Raw genomic sequence first — 14,399 nt, 5'->3', positions numbered from 1 at the left:
CTCCTTTAGTGGCCTTAGCCTGTCTGTTTGCTAGTAGAGCAGACTGACAGCTGCTCTTAGGTTGAAGAAAGGTCCTGGTGTCAAGACCAACCTTGGGTGTGTATATTTGGTTTAATTATCTCTTACATTCAGCTGCATGCACAGCTTCTGTGACAAGTTCCAAGACTAAGCTACTGGTGCAGGCTTGTTTCAATGTTCATGAACTGAACCTAGTCAAAACTCCTTGCTCTGGTTTTGGGTTTTAAACAGCCACTTTTAGGACCATTGAAAATTTGTTATTGTCAGTGTTCTACCAGCTAGGATTTGAAACAAAGAAGATATTTAAATACCTACTGGGATTTGGCCCAGCTTTAAATAAAAGTAGTAATAAAGAATAAAACTAACCGGCGTGCTGGCTTGCCTGAGGGTTTTGCAGCACTAGCAGCACAGTTGGTTTAGAGCTGCTTTGTGTTTGGATCCATGAAAACACAGCCTCTTGTGTGCCTGCAGTCTAGCCATCACTCATGGGAGAAGCAGCTTTCAGCATTTCAGTACATGCACGGGTTGTGTTTGAGCAGGGCTGCTGGAAGCTGCAGTGAGGAATAAATAAGAGTTTTGGTAGTCTGTTAGTTCGGTATCAACAGCACAAACTGTGTGGATAATTGCTGTGCAAAAGGCACTTCGAGTTAATTCCACCAGGGAGACTCCAGAAATAAACTCTGTGGTAGCAGCTTTGAAAGTCACTTGTGGCAGCTTTGAGTCCAAAAATAACCACTGCACCCAGGGCTGGTAAAACTGGAGGAGCTGGGTGTCGTCCTCTGGCCCCAGCTGTGAGCAGGGAGGACCTTGCACCACCTTGAGGAAAAGAAAGGATAGTCAAAGGGTTAGGAAAAGAACTGGGGAAAAAACTGACAAAATCTTGTTTCCTGTGTCAGTTTTAAAACATGGCAGAGCAGATGCTAAAGTCATTTTTGCACTTTCGCCAATTACATGAGAAAACAAGGATCAGTAGTGCAGAAAATAGCCTAAAGAGGTGCTGGAAGTTGTCAAGAAAAAAATGCAAGTTTCATGGAATTAACCTCGTCTGTATTTTCAAATGTATCAATATTTTAATGTGTGAAGGGGTATGCATTAATTTATTCACACATCTCCTGATTATTTATAGCGCAGTGGGAACAAAGACTCTCCCAAGGAATTCTAAGTTTATAACTTCTTAAAACCCTTGTGTTTGTTTGAAGTCAGGGCAGGAGGCTCTGTCAGAGGCAGGTGGTGTTGGGGTGCTGTAGAGCTCTGTGGGATCATTTGATCACTGACTGAAAGCCTCACTTTTGTGTGCTTCAGGAAGTTATTTAGAGAAATTGCCTGTTCTTGTGGAACTGAGTTTTCTGTAGAACAAGGTAATGCTGAGGCTTAATCCAGAGGCTGCTTTGAGTGCTTTCAAGGACTGTCCATCCCTAAAAATACTCATGGACACAGCCTCACTAGCAAGCTCTGAGATCACTTCAGAGCTAGTCCTCCCCTGGGTGGGCACCTCAACTAGTCTGGGATTTATTTAGGGAATAAAACATGGCACTTAGGTCTAGGAGTTGTGTCCTGGCAGGCAGCTGGCACTGGGGTGGGACAGACAGGGCAGGTGAAGTGGAGATGATGCTTGGCTGGGCTTGGAGAGCTTAGAGGTTGCTTGGGTATTTGTCTATAGTTCAGTCTTAGTTTTGACTTGGTAAAATATGTGCTTTACCTACCCTTAGGTAATAAGTTCCACTTTATTTCATGAGAAACAAAGCAGAAGCTCAATATTAAAATCAGGCTTTTGACTGAGATTTCTTCCCCTATGAAGTACAACTTCCCTTCATGTTGAACATGGTATTTTAAAGGAAGATTGTGGCTATCTCTTTTAGACCTGGATTTTTTTTTCCCAACAATAGCCTTGTATGTGGACACTGGAGAGTAGATTCCAGGTTATTGAAAATTAAATGTAAATGCAAAACTGTCTTATTTGTAAAATAAGTGATCCTGTCTAATGTCTGAACGTATAGATACCTGTGTTCTGCTCTCAGATCCATCCCTGGTTCATTTTTGTCCTTTTAGGGATGACTTGCATTCTAGTTTGAGAGTCGAAACACCAAAATTCATCTTGTGCAGGTTTGAGGGGGATTTTGTTCTGTTTGTTTTTACTTTATTCTGAAACCCTCCATGCCAGGAAAAAGCCATCTAAAGGCTGTGCTCCAGCATAGGTGAGTTACAAGTTCAGTGTGTAAAAACTGGATGACTAAATGGTTTGCTTTGTGCTCTAGGTTTACTTTCTGTGATATCTGTGGCTCAGCATTGCTGTTTCAGAGTTTATATTGGCATCTTGGGCTTCAGGGATTGTTTCCCATTGATAAAATAAGCATCCAAAAATCCCCAGTTCTTCCGAAGAGCAGGAGGAGGGATTGCTTTTTGCTGCATACCCTGGTGACCCTCATCAGGGGATCAGCTTTAGGAAAAGCAGCTGAACGGTGCTACTGAGAAAGTGAATTCCTGTTGACTTTGGAGCTTTTATTACTTTAATCACCACGACTCACGTGATCTCCTTGCTCCTGCCTTCCTTGTCAGTGCCTGGCTGTTTGCAGAGGATGGGGATAGGCAGAGTCCCTCTGTGGAACATTAATCCCCCTTGACTGGACGGGAGCTCACCTTGGGCAGCTTAACAATCTATTTTCTGCCTCCCGAGCTAATGCCGCGCTGAGCCGGATTAGCTGTGTGCTGGGAACAGTGGATGGAGAGCTGGGCTCCTGGCCCCCATGTCCCCTGGCAGGCAGGGGGGGTGGCTCCAGCGTGGGACAGCACGGAGCCCCCTGGCTGGAGGGAGCAGTGTGCAGTTTGGAAATGCCACCAGATGGATTTCTGTGCGGAGCTGTGCTGTGTCACCCTCGGTGCGGGTGCCCCGGGGAGGCAGCCAGGCTGTCACAGGTGCAGATCAGCTGTGCTCAGTGCTGGGGGGGTTGGAGGCACTGAGAAGTGTGCCTCAGGGACACTTCCAGACAGAGCTGGGCTGAGTGCATAGTAGGAAAAAAATTTTTCACTGGAAGAATAATAAAGCACTGGAATGATCATCCAAGGGAGGTGGCAGAATCACCATCTCTGGATGTGTTAAAAAAAGACTGGACATGGCACTGGGTGCTATGGTCTGGTTGAGGTGTTAGGGCATAGGTTGGACTCGATGATCTTGGAGCTCTCTTCCAACCTCATCATTCTGTGATTGCCTGGTGAAGAGCTGCAGGAGGGCATTCTGATTGCTGTGCAGCTCTCCTAGGGCTGGGAGCCTTGGCAGGAGCCTGGGTGGGCATAACCCAGAGCCCTGCTTACCTGGGACCCATTCTGAGGTCCCAGTGCACCAGGCCCTGGGGTTGGTGTGACAGTCACGTGTCATTAGGCACTGAAATTTAAATCCCAGTTTATCTCTGCACCTCTGTGCCATGCAGAGGAGTGTTTATGACTCTGTTCTTCAAGCCAGTTGGCCAGAGGGGCAGGGTTCCCTGAGAGGAAGTGTTGAGTCCCATTTTAGGCACAAAAAATGGGATGTGAGAGAAGAGCATGGTGCACATGTTCTCTCAGCTTGCTCTGCTCTCTCTTTTTAACTCCTCTTGTTGTATTTGAAAGTCTCCTGTCAGCACACTTGGTCTGGTGCACAGTAAAATTCAGATACAGCAAAGTCCCTGAAAAACAGTATCCGTTCAAACTGGTTTTTCTCAATATTTTGAACATCTCTTTAGAAAGGCTAACCTGTGGTGGTATCCCTAAATATCATGGAAAGAGTGTTGGAAATTGTAGGGGAGTTGTTTATTTATCCTTGTTTGGCTTGCCTTGAGCAGTGCTACTATAAACTATAGAGCTTGGCTATATTGCTCAGCCACCTGGAGGAGCATCAAGTTGGAAGCAATACTTTTTTTTCAGCATGTTAATTCTGTAACATTTTCAAAGAAGTTGCAGAGGGTGGAGCGTTCTCAGGAAGCAGTACATGGTAGGAAATTAAAATCCAGATTCTCTGACCTTTATAGCTAAGAGCTTCCCATGGAATTAATCCAGCTTTGAGCTAAATGAATTTTTCGTGAAGGATTTGCTTTCTGTACATGCACAGCTGTTTGGCTTTTCTCTCCTGACCCAAGTGCAGCCATGGCAGAGCAGGACAGAGCCTGTGGTGACAGGGACACGTGGCAAGGACACAGCACAATGTGCTCAGCTGCTTGGGCTTGGCTCCTGCTGGAGGTTTGGGCGTTCTGCATTAATGAGGAAGGCAGTGGGCAGAAGGTATCAGGCCACTCTCCCCTCACCATGAGACTGTGGCAGTTCCTTTCCATCTCTGGGCCTCAGTTTCCCACCTTAGTGCAGCTAACAATGCCAGGGTGCTGTCTCTGAAGTGTTTGGAGAGGTCTTCTGTGGATGGCATTGGAGCCAGGCAGTGGCAGACACCCTTGTCTTCAGTTTAGAAAAATCCTCTAAACTGGTCTCTGTTAATAGAGGAGTGATTCTGTCTCAGTCTTGTGTGGGCATTTGCTGTTAGCCATTGTGAGGTTTTTTAAATAAGTCTGGATTTGGGTGTGCAGCTCAGGTAGGAGAGGCAGTTTTGCTACAAATACTCCACCAAGGCAATTCCCACATTCCAGCCAAGCCTTTCAGATCAGTTAGATATTGCATGTGAAATTTCAACAACATCTAACTACAGCATATTAATACTGAAATTAAACTTTTTTTTTTAAATTTCGTTTTTCCAGTTGGTACACTGAGAAATTGAAAACCAACCCTGAAGCTCTCCTGTCATGCCCAAGTCCTTTGTGCTTGCAGAGAAGGGGGGCACAGCCATGCTCCTGCTGTGTGCTGGGCCACGTGCTCCCTGCTGCACTTCCTCTGTCCCTGTGCATCTGCTCATGTCAGCACTGCTGCTTGGGGGAGGCTTCTCTGAAACCTTCACCATAACCAGGCTCTGGAGCTGTTTAAAATAACTGCCACAGGAAAACTTAGGACTAGGAGTCACTTTGACACTGAGTTTGTAGTTGGCTTTGTGGCTCACTCAGTTTGTCCATTGGGGTTTTGGAATGGTGTTTTTGCTCTTTCATTTTTTGCCTTTTTGTCCCCCGTGTTTATCTGCAGTATCTGCTGCAGCTCTGTGACTTCCTGCTGCTCTCAGCTCTGGCTGTTTTCCTGGCTTCAGCTTGACCTCAGTGCAGTTCTTGAGCAGCAGCAGTCTTGATTTTTCTTTCTTGAGCTGCTCACATGCTGACCCACTGACTCACAGAGCCATTAATTGGAGAGGTTCCTCTGGAGACATTGGTCATTTGGCCACCTCGGATGTGAAGCAGGACTTGGATCCTTCAGAGCTTTGTCCAGCTGAGTCCAGGACCTCTAACACCTGACAGTGAAACTGTGTTCCTGATTTCCAGCACTGAGTGACATGAGTATTTCTGAGGAACATTTCCTGGCTGGTTTCACTGCCCGGATGATGAAGATCATGCCCAGTGCTGAGGAGAGAGTGCTGCACAGAGAGGGTCTCATTGCAGCTGGGTGAGCAGGGCTCTGTGCTGCTGGTGTGGTGAGAAGAGAGCTGCCAGGTCCCTCTGCTTCAGTGCATGCAGGTTTTCCCTCTTGTTTGACAAAGGTGCCCCAGTTTCTGCTCTGGGTTTGGTCCTGCCAGGCAGCTCTGTGGCAGTGGGAGATCCATCCAGCTCACAGAAAGCACAGGGACTCCAGCCCTTCTCCTGCTGTTGCATTTCCACTGTTAGGGAAGTACGTGCAGTAGGAAAAGGTTGTGGAAAACAAACTTTGTGTTTCTAAACATTAGGGAAGCTTGTGTTCACCAGTGCAGTTATCAAAACACCAACACTGAATGTTCGTGAACTGCTTGTTTAGAGACTCTGCCAGTGAGTTTCTCACCACTTAAATTAGTTGCCTTGTGCCCTACTTAGTTTGAATGGATAGAGCTCATCTGTCATGTTCACTATTTTTTTTCTCCCCAAAATCGTATGTTTGCTGCTGCCACTTCAGAGTTTCTTTTGCCTTTTGCTTTTTGGGATTTTTTTTTTTTGCAATGAACTTGTTATTTCAAACTAGTACTGTGAGTTTTGGGTAGAGAATTTGAACTTGACTTTGTGGCAGCCTAAGTGAGATTCTGCACATATACAAAGCTTGTGGCAGCAAGTGCTGTTCACTTAAAGTTTTCCTCACTGTAAATGACAGCCTCTTACATAATGATTTAGTATATATGCTGCTTAGATTAATATTCTCTTGAAAGCTGAGGAAGACCCATTAGATGCTTGTGGAGATGGTATATTCTTACTTTGAGTTCAAAATATATTTTGTATTTGCAGATTCCTAAATTTTATTGAATTCACTTTTTATGTGAACTCAATAAAACTTCTGGTTTTTTGGCTGCCTTTTGAGCAGTTTCATTTCATCCCTTATGAAGTTTGTTAATTTTTTGGCCTGATCTATGCTGCTGTTACAGTTGGGTGCAGTTATGGGGTCAAGGTGTGTTTTGTTGGTAGCAAATCCAGTCTAATTCCCCCATAAAATCATTGAAGTCTCTCTAGGATCAGGAGGAAGATGTCCCAAAAGGATTTTTTCAGCTATGATGGCCACGCTTGGCTTATTTTAGTTTGACTTCACCTTTGACCAGCTTTGGATAATTACTCTGCTAATAATTGTCCCACTGAATTTGTTGTGTTTCTCCTGCTTTTGTATCCCATTACTTTTAATACTGGACACAGAACAAATTTCCTTCTGAGGTAAACAAGCAGAGATCTTTTTGTCTGGACTTGTATTTGTTTTTGTTTTGATTTATCAACAAGTTCAGTTTTAAAGTGAAGTAACCTTTGATTTTACTTTATCTTAAGGAAGGAGCAGCTTTGACCTCTCCCAGATTGCTGAGATGAAATCTAAGGTGATTGTGTAACAAAGCCTCAGGAATCTCCAAATTACATTTTGTCACGTCTTTATAGAAAACAAAAGTCACTTTTAGCAAAGCATTCAGCTGAATCCAGGATTCTGGGTTCTGACTGCGCTTGGAAAGTTGTTTTTTGAGGAAAGGAATGTGTGCTATTTTTATTTTATTACTTTAATATATATTTGCATTTCCCAGAAACACCAAGCAGCCCAGCCAAAATGGTCAGTTACCTCTGAGGTGGTTTTTGTGCAAGACAGTGTGTCCTTTGCTCATCCCAGAGCCTGAAAAGGGAGAGCACTCATCACCCTGAAAAGGGAGAGCACTCATCACCCTGAAAAGGGAGAGCACTCATCACCCTGAAAAGGGAGAGCACTCATCACCCTGAAAAGGGAGAGCACTCACCATCACCTGTAGGAGCCGAACGTGGGAGTGCCCAGCCCGGGCTGCCTGCGGGGCCCTGGCTCAGCCCGGGGAGATGCAGAGATTGTCAAACTCAGCTCCCCTGCTGCCTCTGTGAGAGCTTTGGCACTTTGGGGTGGCTTTGGTGCTTCCTACGGAAAACCCTGGCAGTGTGGCTGGGTGGCTGCTGCCAGTCCGTGTGTCTGTCCGTGTGTCCGTGTGTCCGTGGCCCTGCGTGGGCAGAGCCCAGCCCTGGGTGCCCCCAGCAGCTCCTTCCCGAGGTCCTGCAGCCCTGGGCTGAGCCAGGCTGGCTGCAGAGGGGCTGAGCCCTGGCATGGCAGCTGCTGTGGGGTCAGAGGGCTCAGCTGGGAGCAGGACCTGCCTGGGAGTGCTGGTCACCGGTTTGGCTTGGGGCAGAAACTCTCCACAAGGAGATCTTTGTGGGAGGAGTGGAATCACTCCGTGCCAGTCCTCTGTAAGGCTGGAGAGGAGGCTGTGGGGTGAGATGGCAGGTTTGCCACAGCTGAAGGTGTTGTGGGGTCAGAGCTGAGGGAGCCTGAGCAGGGCACAGCCTCTGGGGCCAGTCAGGTGTAGGGACAGCCCAGCCCTGGGAGGGGAGGGAGTCCTGCAGCTCTGCAGCTGCCAGCCCCATGGTGCAAACTGCACAGGAGCTGCAGTGAGGGTGGCTCTGTGTCCCCTCTGGATTTCCATCCTGGCCTTTGTGCCTCCTTCCCCTTTGGTCTCTCTTTGTGTCAGTGCATATTTACAAAACAACAAGCAGCTCCACGGCTTCGGTTTAGAGGAGGCACAGAGCTTGGCTCCTCTGTGGCCCTGTGAAAACACACCAGGGTTCTCACAGAAGTCTCTGGGAGACTGGCTTGTGGGTGGGGATTTCTCATTTTGTTTGTTTCTCCTCCTTGTTGTGGAAGGTCAGTGCAGCTTCAGCTCCCTCTTTTCTCTCTGTTACTTGGCTGGTGGCAGCGACTCAAAAAGCAAAGCAGCATTTAGGAAGTGTACTGGAAATGACTGTGAGATGGTGCCTGGAAGGGGCTATGTCAGTTTAGGAAAGAAGCTGATGTGGATACTTAAAACCATCTAGGGTGTCATTTTTGGCACTGGTTAAAACCTGCAGAGTTGTTATAGCCAGGATGTATTAAAAATATGCATGGGACAAGGTTGGTGCACCCTGACAGTGTCATTTGTTACTAGAGTAATTAATACAGCTGAGAAAAAGCACTCCTTACCAGAGACTTTACCTGGGTCGTGCTTTAAGCCCATATTTATCTGAGAAGACCCAACTTTATCTGCCTGGAAACCTTACTTGTCACATAACAAGCCTAAAGTGGTTTATTTGAAAAGTGTGTATGTTGGATGTATGCAAGGATAATCTGTGATACACAGAAAAAAGGGTAGCATTTAAATAAGTTTATGTCTGCTGACATAGATTTCTCCTGGCATTGGGAATCTTTGCAGTTAATACCAGAAATAATCCTACTTTCCCAGAGTGAATTTGCCTTTTGAGGAGTTCATGGTTTTATAAACTGTGCAGAGTGATGCTGTCTGTGTAATTCAATACTTGGTGTCATTGGGCAACTGAAGAGAGAAACACAGTTTGCCCATAGAGCAAGGCTCATATTTTTTAGCACAACAGAGCAGAAATTAATTGGTTTTAGTTCTTTTACTGTCCATAAGGACTTCAGCCTTGGAAAGACAGAGCTTGCAGTACTGGTAGCAAAGCAAGCTGTATGCAGAACGTGGTCAGGTGAGGGGATACAATTCACAAGTTCACCAGCACTGGACCACCTGGCCCCACTGGGTTTTCTTTCTGAGGGAAGAAGATCAGTAAACTGGAACTTAATCTCTCTTTGTAGGTGAAGTCTGTGATAAATCTGCTGTTTGCTGCCTACACAGGGGACGTGTCTGCACTCCGGAGGTAAAAATCAGTGGGGGTTTGGGAACAGGAATTTGGGAACAGGAATTTGGGAATAGGAATGTTGCTTGTTTGCTTCCTGCTGGTGTTGTTTATTTAGGAACATGCACATGCACTCTGGGTTGGGGACATTGAGCTGTATGAGCTAGAGATTGAATATGTTCACCCAAAACCAACCAAAAGACCCAAATCTAACTATCAAAAAGGTACCTCACACTATCCTGAGCCCCACTGTGTTCCATTTCTTTGGATCACAGTCAAACAATTTCTTTAACCATTTTTTTATAGCAATGGCAGAAAATCCTGTCTATACTCTCACCTGCTTTAATAATCAATTCTGAAAGTGCCACAAAAATTTAGGCTGGAAAATGTACATTGTCATTGGACAGGTTAGGACATCTAGCTTTGCTTTTGAAATGTGGAGGAGAACCTGGCAAAATTTAAGGTAATAATGATTGTGGACTAAATAAACATTAATTTGGCTAGAATGTATCTCAACATAATTAGTGGGTGGAAAAATCTATGGTGTACAGTTTAACTCTGCTGTCCCAGGGAATCATAGTGTGAAGCAAGAACCCTCCCAGTCCCTTAATGCTGCTCAGGATTTTCAGACTTGGGAGACTCCCTGGGATTTTCTCACCTGGTATAAATTTACTTTGCCTTATGTGGCTTAGCTTGTTGTCCATGGATGATTTTAAATCAGGCATGTTGACTGTTATGTTTTCTGCAAAGATGTTTTATTTTGATTTATGACAACTAAAGGACAGAAAGGACTTTAAGGCACTAAGCTGGTTTTCAAAGCCAAAGCCCCTTTCATTATCAGCAGAGATGTGCTGTGCTCGTGGTGCTGCTTGCATCCTTTTGTGGCAGGGCAGTGTCCTGCCATGCCAGTTCTGTGATGTGCTTTAAGTTACCCAGGCCTTGCCTCTGCAATCTCTTTTATTGTATTTTATTTTGTGTTTAAGGTTTGCTCTGTCAGGAATGGATATGGAGCAGAGAGACTACGACTCACGGACAGCCCTGCATGTGGCAGCTGCAGAAGGTACTGTCTCCTCACACAGCATTTGCTGTCTGTCTGTCTGTGTGCTTTAGCACATCCCTGCTGTCTCTGTGCATACCTGCTTTTGTCTGTACATAAATGGATATACAGAAGGACACACACTCACAAAGCTGCTTTTCCTGTAGGACACGTGGATGTTGTTAAGTTTCTGCTGGAAGCGTGCAAAGTGAATCCTTTCCCCAAAGACAGGTGAGAGGTTTTATTGCTGGTTTGGAGGGAAGATGCTCCACTAACACTTCCCTGGTCCCTGTGAGGAGAGGTGACTGTCAAATAAGAGTGGAATGTGTTGAGCCAGGCCACTGAAGTGGGGGAATGGGATCCTGCTGGTTCTCTGTAGGTTCTGCAGACTGAGCAGGGATGAGAAATGAACCACTAAACCCATTATTTCAAAGGTTGTGCTCAGCTTAATGAAGTTCCACAGCTGCTGAACTGAATGGGGTCTGTGTGCTGAGCCATTAGTGCAGAATGTAAAGAACTGGGTTTGTGCTGCTTTTTGGCTCTGTGCTTAACGTGCCCATCTCAAAAATTCTGCGCTGCTTTTTGTAGGTGGAACAACACTCCTATGGATGAAGCTTTACATTTTGGACACCATGATGTTTTTAAAATTCTTCAAGAATATCAGACCCAGTACACGCCATCAGAGGAAAACAACGATGGGAAAGAGAACCGAACGGTTCATAAAAATCTGGATGGCTTGCTATAATCATCTTCAGCTAGATCCTAAGAATCCAATCACTTACCTAGTTAATTGTGGTATGCATAAGTAATGAAGAGCGTGTGTGTTTCTATCTGATAGTGGTATATATTTTACAGAAGTCTCTGTTACTTCAGTGTTACGTTGCAGGAGTTTCTATACGCACAGGACAAATCCAATCTCTTCAAAAGAAACAAAACCAACTAAGAATCTCCCTCCATAATGTGAGCAATATTACCTCATGCTGCATATAATTGATGTATAAAAATATTTAGCTGTTGTTGGCTTTACTGTGCACTACTTAATTTATTTTTGTGTTCTGTGTGAACTCTAGTCTGTGGTCAGGAACTTTTCTGCTGAATTTTTGTTTCTTTAGCCCTCTGTTCCCAGTATGGCCAGGATGAGCCAGAGAACTGTCAGGTATGAGCGTCAGTGAAGTTTTTTGAAAGCTGAGGATGCTGATGTAGATTTAGGCTGGGTGTGTTAAGTAAGGATCTGCACTTATCTTTGGGAGAAAATAGAAAAAAGAATTCCACACAACCTTGTTTACATAATATAACTATCACAGAGTATATAGGTGACACTTGTCAATGGTCTAGGCTTGTTCTTAGAGGTAGTCTTGTCAGGGAATGTGTTTCAAGGTTTGTTTGACCAAATGGTGTAGGGGAGTGTGACGTGTAGCTCCGGTGTGTAGTGAGATTTTTGTCTTGGGAGCATTTCTCTCAGTTCCCTTTGTCTTGCCTCCCTCCTCTCTCTCCATGTTCAGCTGCTAAAGTACTTCCCTGTGGCTGGGGAACGCGGGTGCTTCCACTCCATGCAGGTGTTCCTTGCAGGTGTATTTGCACTACCCCTGGGGCTGCTCCTTCCTGGTGGCTGCTCCAGGAGCCAGCCAGGGCAATGGAAGTGCTTGAAAGGCAAAGAACCAAACCAAATGCAATCTGAGCTCATTGAGGCTTGTGGCAAGGAGCACGGATGGAGTGAAACAGCTTTAAGGAGCATAGAGCCAATCAGAACAGGAGCAGAGCAGGAGATAAGCCAGGGTTTGGGGTATGTTCTCTTCTTGCACTGCCATCAACCAGGGAGCAGGATATTGCATCACTGGGATTCCCCTGGTGCAGGACAGGAGTTCAGCACCAGGAACACAAGTGAGTAAATGCCTTTTGTGGTGAATGGTGGCATTCATTGTCTTGCCACTGAAGCCAGCATGGCACGTGCCCTGTCATGGAAAATGTAGGTGCAGGTATTTGTAGTTCACAGAAGTCCAATATTGCCACAGCTCCCTGTCCCATGTACAATTGCTTCTGCCAGTAGTGTGGCACAAAACCTCAGAAGTGGGCAGCCACTTCGGATGCTCACCACACACTGCAGTTGTTGGACGTAGGCAAGGATTTTAGCACAAGAGTTTTAAGCAGGAATCATTTAGCACATGGAAAAGGAGATTGTGCTTGAGAATTGTGTATATGGTGGTTTTTATCCTCGCACGTAGTGTACAAGTCATTAGTAGATCTCAGAGGTCAAATTTTCTGTGTTTTGGCACCAAAATCTCCTGGAATCATGCCCAAATTCTTCCTAGAATGCCCTAGCACTTTATAAAGATGATCTGAACCACATGACCCTCCTTTAGCAATGAGTACACTAAGGCTTGGAGAGAAGTAACTTCTCCAGAGCCACCCAGCAGGTCAGAATAGTTGAGAATAAATCCTTTCAAGTTCCTGTACAGTCTCTTGTCAAAATGCCATACTGCCTCCCTGCAGGGAGGACAAGCCACGTGGAAAAGTGCTTGGTACTCATCACAAGCAGTGACTGTCTTCATCATGAAAGAGTCTGAAAGTCTAAAGCCCTCAAATAGCATCTCAAAGCTGGCTGGCATGGTTATCAAACTTTCTTAAGAATCTTCCTGTTCTTAAGCAGGTTAGGTTTGGTTTGTGTTTGGTTGTTTTTTTTTTTTTCCCTTTTTTTTTTTTTTTTTTGTTCTTCTGAAGATCAGCTATTTTTCTGAAGGCTTTTAACCCATTTTCTTCACATGCTGTGTCATGGCCACCCCTGCTATAAACAAGAACTAAATGAAATGGCCTCTGGCTCTTTGTTGAGCCACATCAGTCACTGGGTAGCACAAGGCAACAAAATTATGAGCTTCAGTGTAAAGGAATATTTTCAGATGGATCCTAGCTTTAAATTATGGATTTCAGTGCTAATCTTCTCAATTTTGCCCCTATTACAACACATTCTGTAGCTTCTCAGAAAAATACCTGATGTAGCTTTATTTAACTGACAATGCATTGTTCAAACTGGCATTTTTAAACATAGATATGGTATATAGTACACATGATATAAACAAACCAAAACCAAAAGGATTGTAACTGAGCTGACATTGAAGATCATGGCTGTCCCTAAACTTAATGCTTTCATACTGAGTGCTTTTAGCCAGTCCTAGCTTCAGTGCATTTTTGCTGGTTAGTTTTAGTATTTTCTCATTGTGAGAAGATGGATTATTTTGTAATGTCCAATTCAGCGATGCAGCTACTTAGACATGGCGTTATTTATAAATATAAATATAAATATATGCAGTACATTGGTTTGGCTGTTTATCATTCATGACACTGACATGTAGATTTTACAGTAAATAGCTTTTGGTTATCTTATCCAACGCTGACTTCCTTATGCTCCAAAGAAGATTCCCCCCACTCCTTTGTTTTTATGTCATATATGTTTCTTCTGTATCACAGCCTAAAATCGTTCAGCTAACTTAATGCTTTGTACTCAGAGATATTGTGGTAGTCTTAGCATTAATTAGCCTTTGTGAACAAACTGTATTGTACCAGATTTTTTTGCTTCAGAGCTGGACTATCCGTGACTATACTCACTGGCAGTGTACTTCTGGTCATTGTAACTGACTGGGCTGATCTGGACTTCTAGATTCTGTATGTGGGGACTAGACAGTGATGAATGTATTTCTAGCAGTTTCCCATGAATGAATCTAAACTTGAGCTGTGCTGGTTCTGAAAATGAAAGTTATTTATTTTAAGAAATAAAATCCAGATAGTGTTGCTTTTTACAGCATAATAAACGGAAATACCAAGATGATGGTGGTGCTGCTGAGTTTTATTGGTTATCTGTGGGACTGCCATTGAAATAAGTCTTCAGTTGTGGGAAGGCTGTCCTGGAATACCTGCTCTGGTCATTTCCATGGTGCAAAGCATACAGGAAATCAGAATGAGTTTGTTTTTTGTGTGTGTGTTTATTTTGAAACCTACACTGCCAGAGCTGTGTCCTTTCACTGGTGCTTGCATTTTGTTAATGCTGGAATTGTGGCCAGGTGCTCTGAACAGGTCCAGCTTTCCCTTGACTTACACTGCTATCCTCTGTCACACCAACAGTTTATTATTCTTCTGGCTGTACAGTTCATATGAAAGCCTGA

General features: G+C 44.6%; 1 protein-coding gene across 1 annotated transcript in view; it reads left to right on the top strand.

Annotated features, from left to right (window-relative positions):
• GLS (glutaminase) overlaps positions 1-14,062 on the top strand; it is a 59,640-nt gene extending 45,578 nt beyond the window's left edge. The window contains exons 15-18 of the mRNA XM_059853422.1: positions 9,169-9,230; positions 10,193-10,269; positions 10,413-10,476; positions 10,834-14,062. Of these exons, the coding sequence (XP_059709405.1) occupies positions 9,169-9,230; positions 10,193-10,269; positions 10,413-10,476; positions 10,834-10,990 (360 nt within the window). The 3' untranslated portion in view covers positions 10,991-14,062. The remainder of the gene's footprint in view (positions 1-9,168; positions 9,231-10,192; positions 10,270-10,412; positions 10,477-10,833) is intronic.
• Positions 14,063-14,399: the final 337 nt, after the last annotated feature.

Source organism: Haemorhous mexicanus, chromosome 8, assembly GCF_027477595.1.
Source record: "Haemorhous mexicanus isolate bHaeMex1 chromosome 8, bHaeMex1.pri, whole genome shotgun sequence".
Lineage (NCBI taxonomy): Eukaryota > Metazoa > Chordata > Aves > Passeriformes > Fringillidae > Haemorhous > Haemorhous mexicanus.
The sequence above is the reverse complement of the archived record's forward strand: the minus strand, read 5'-3'. Positions and strand labels throughout refer to the sequence as shown.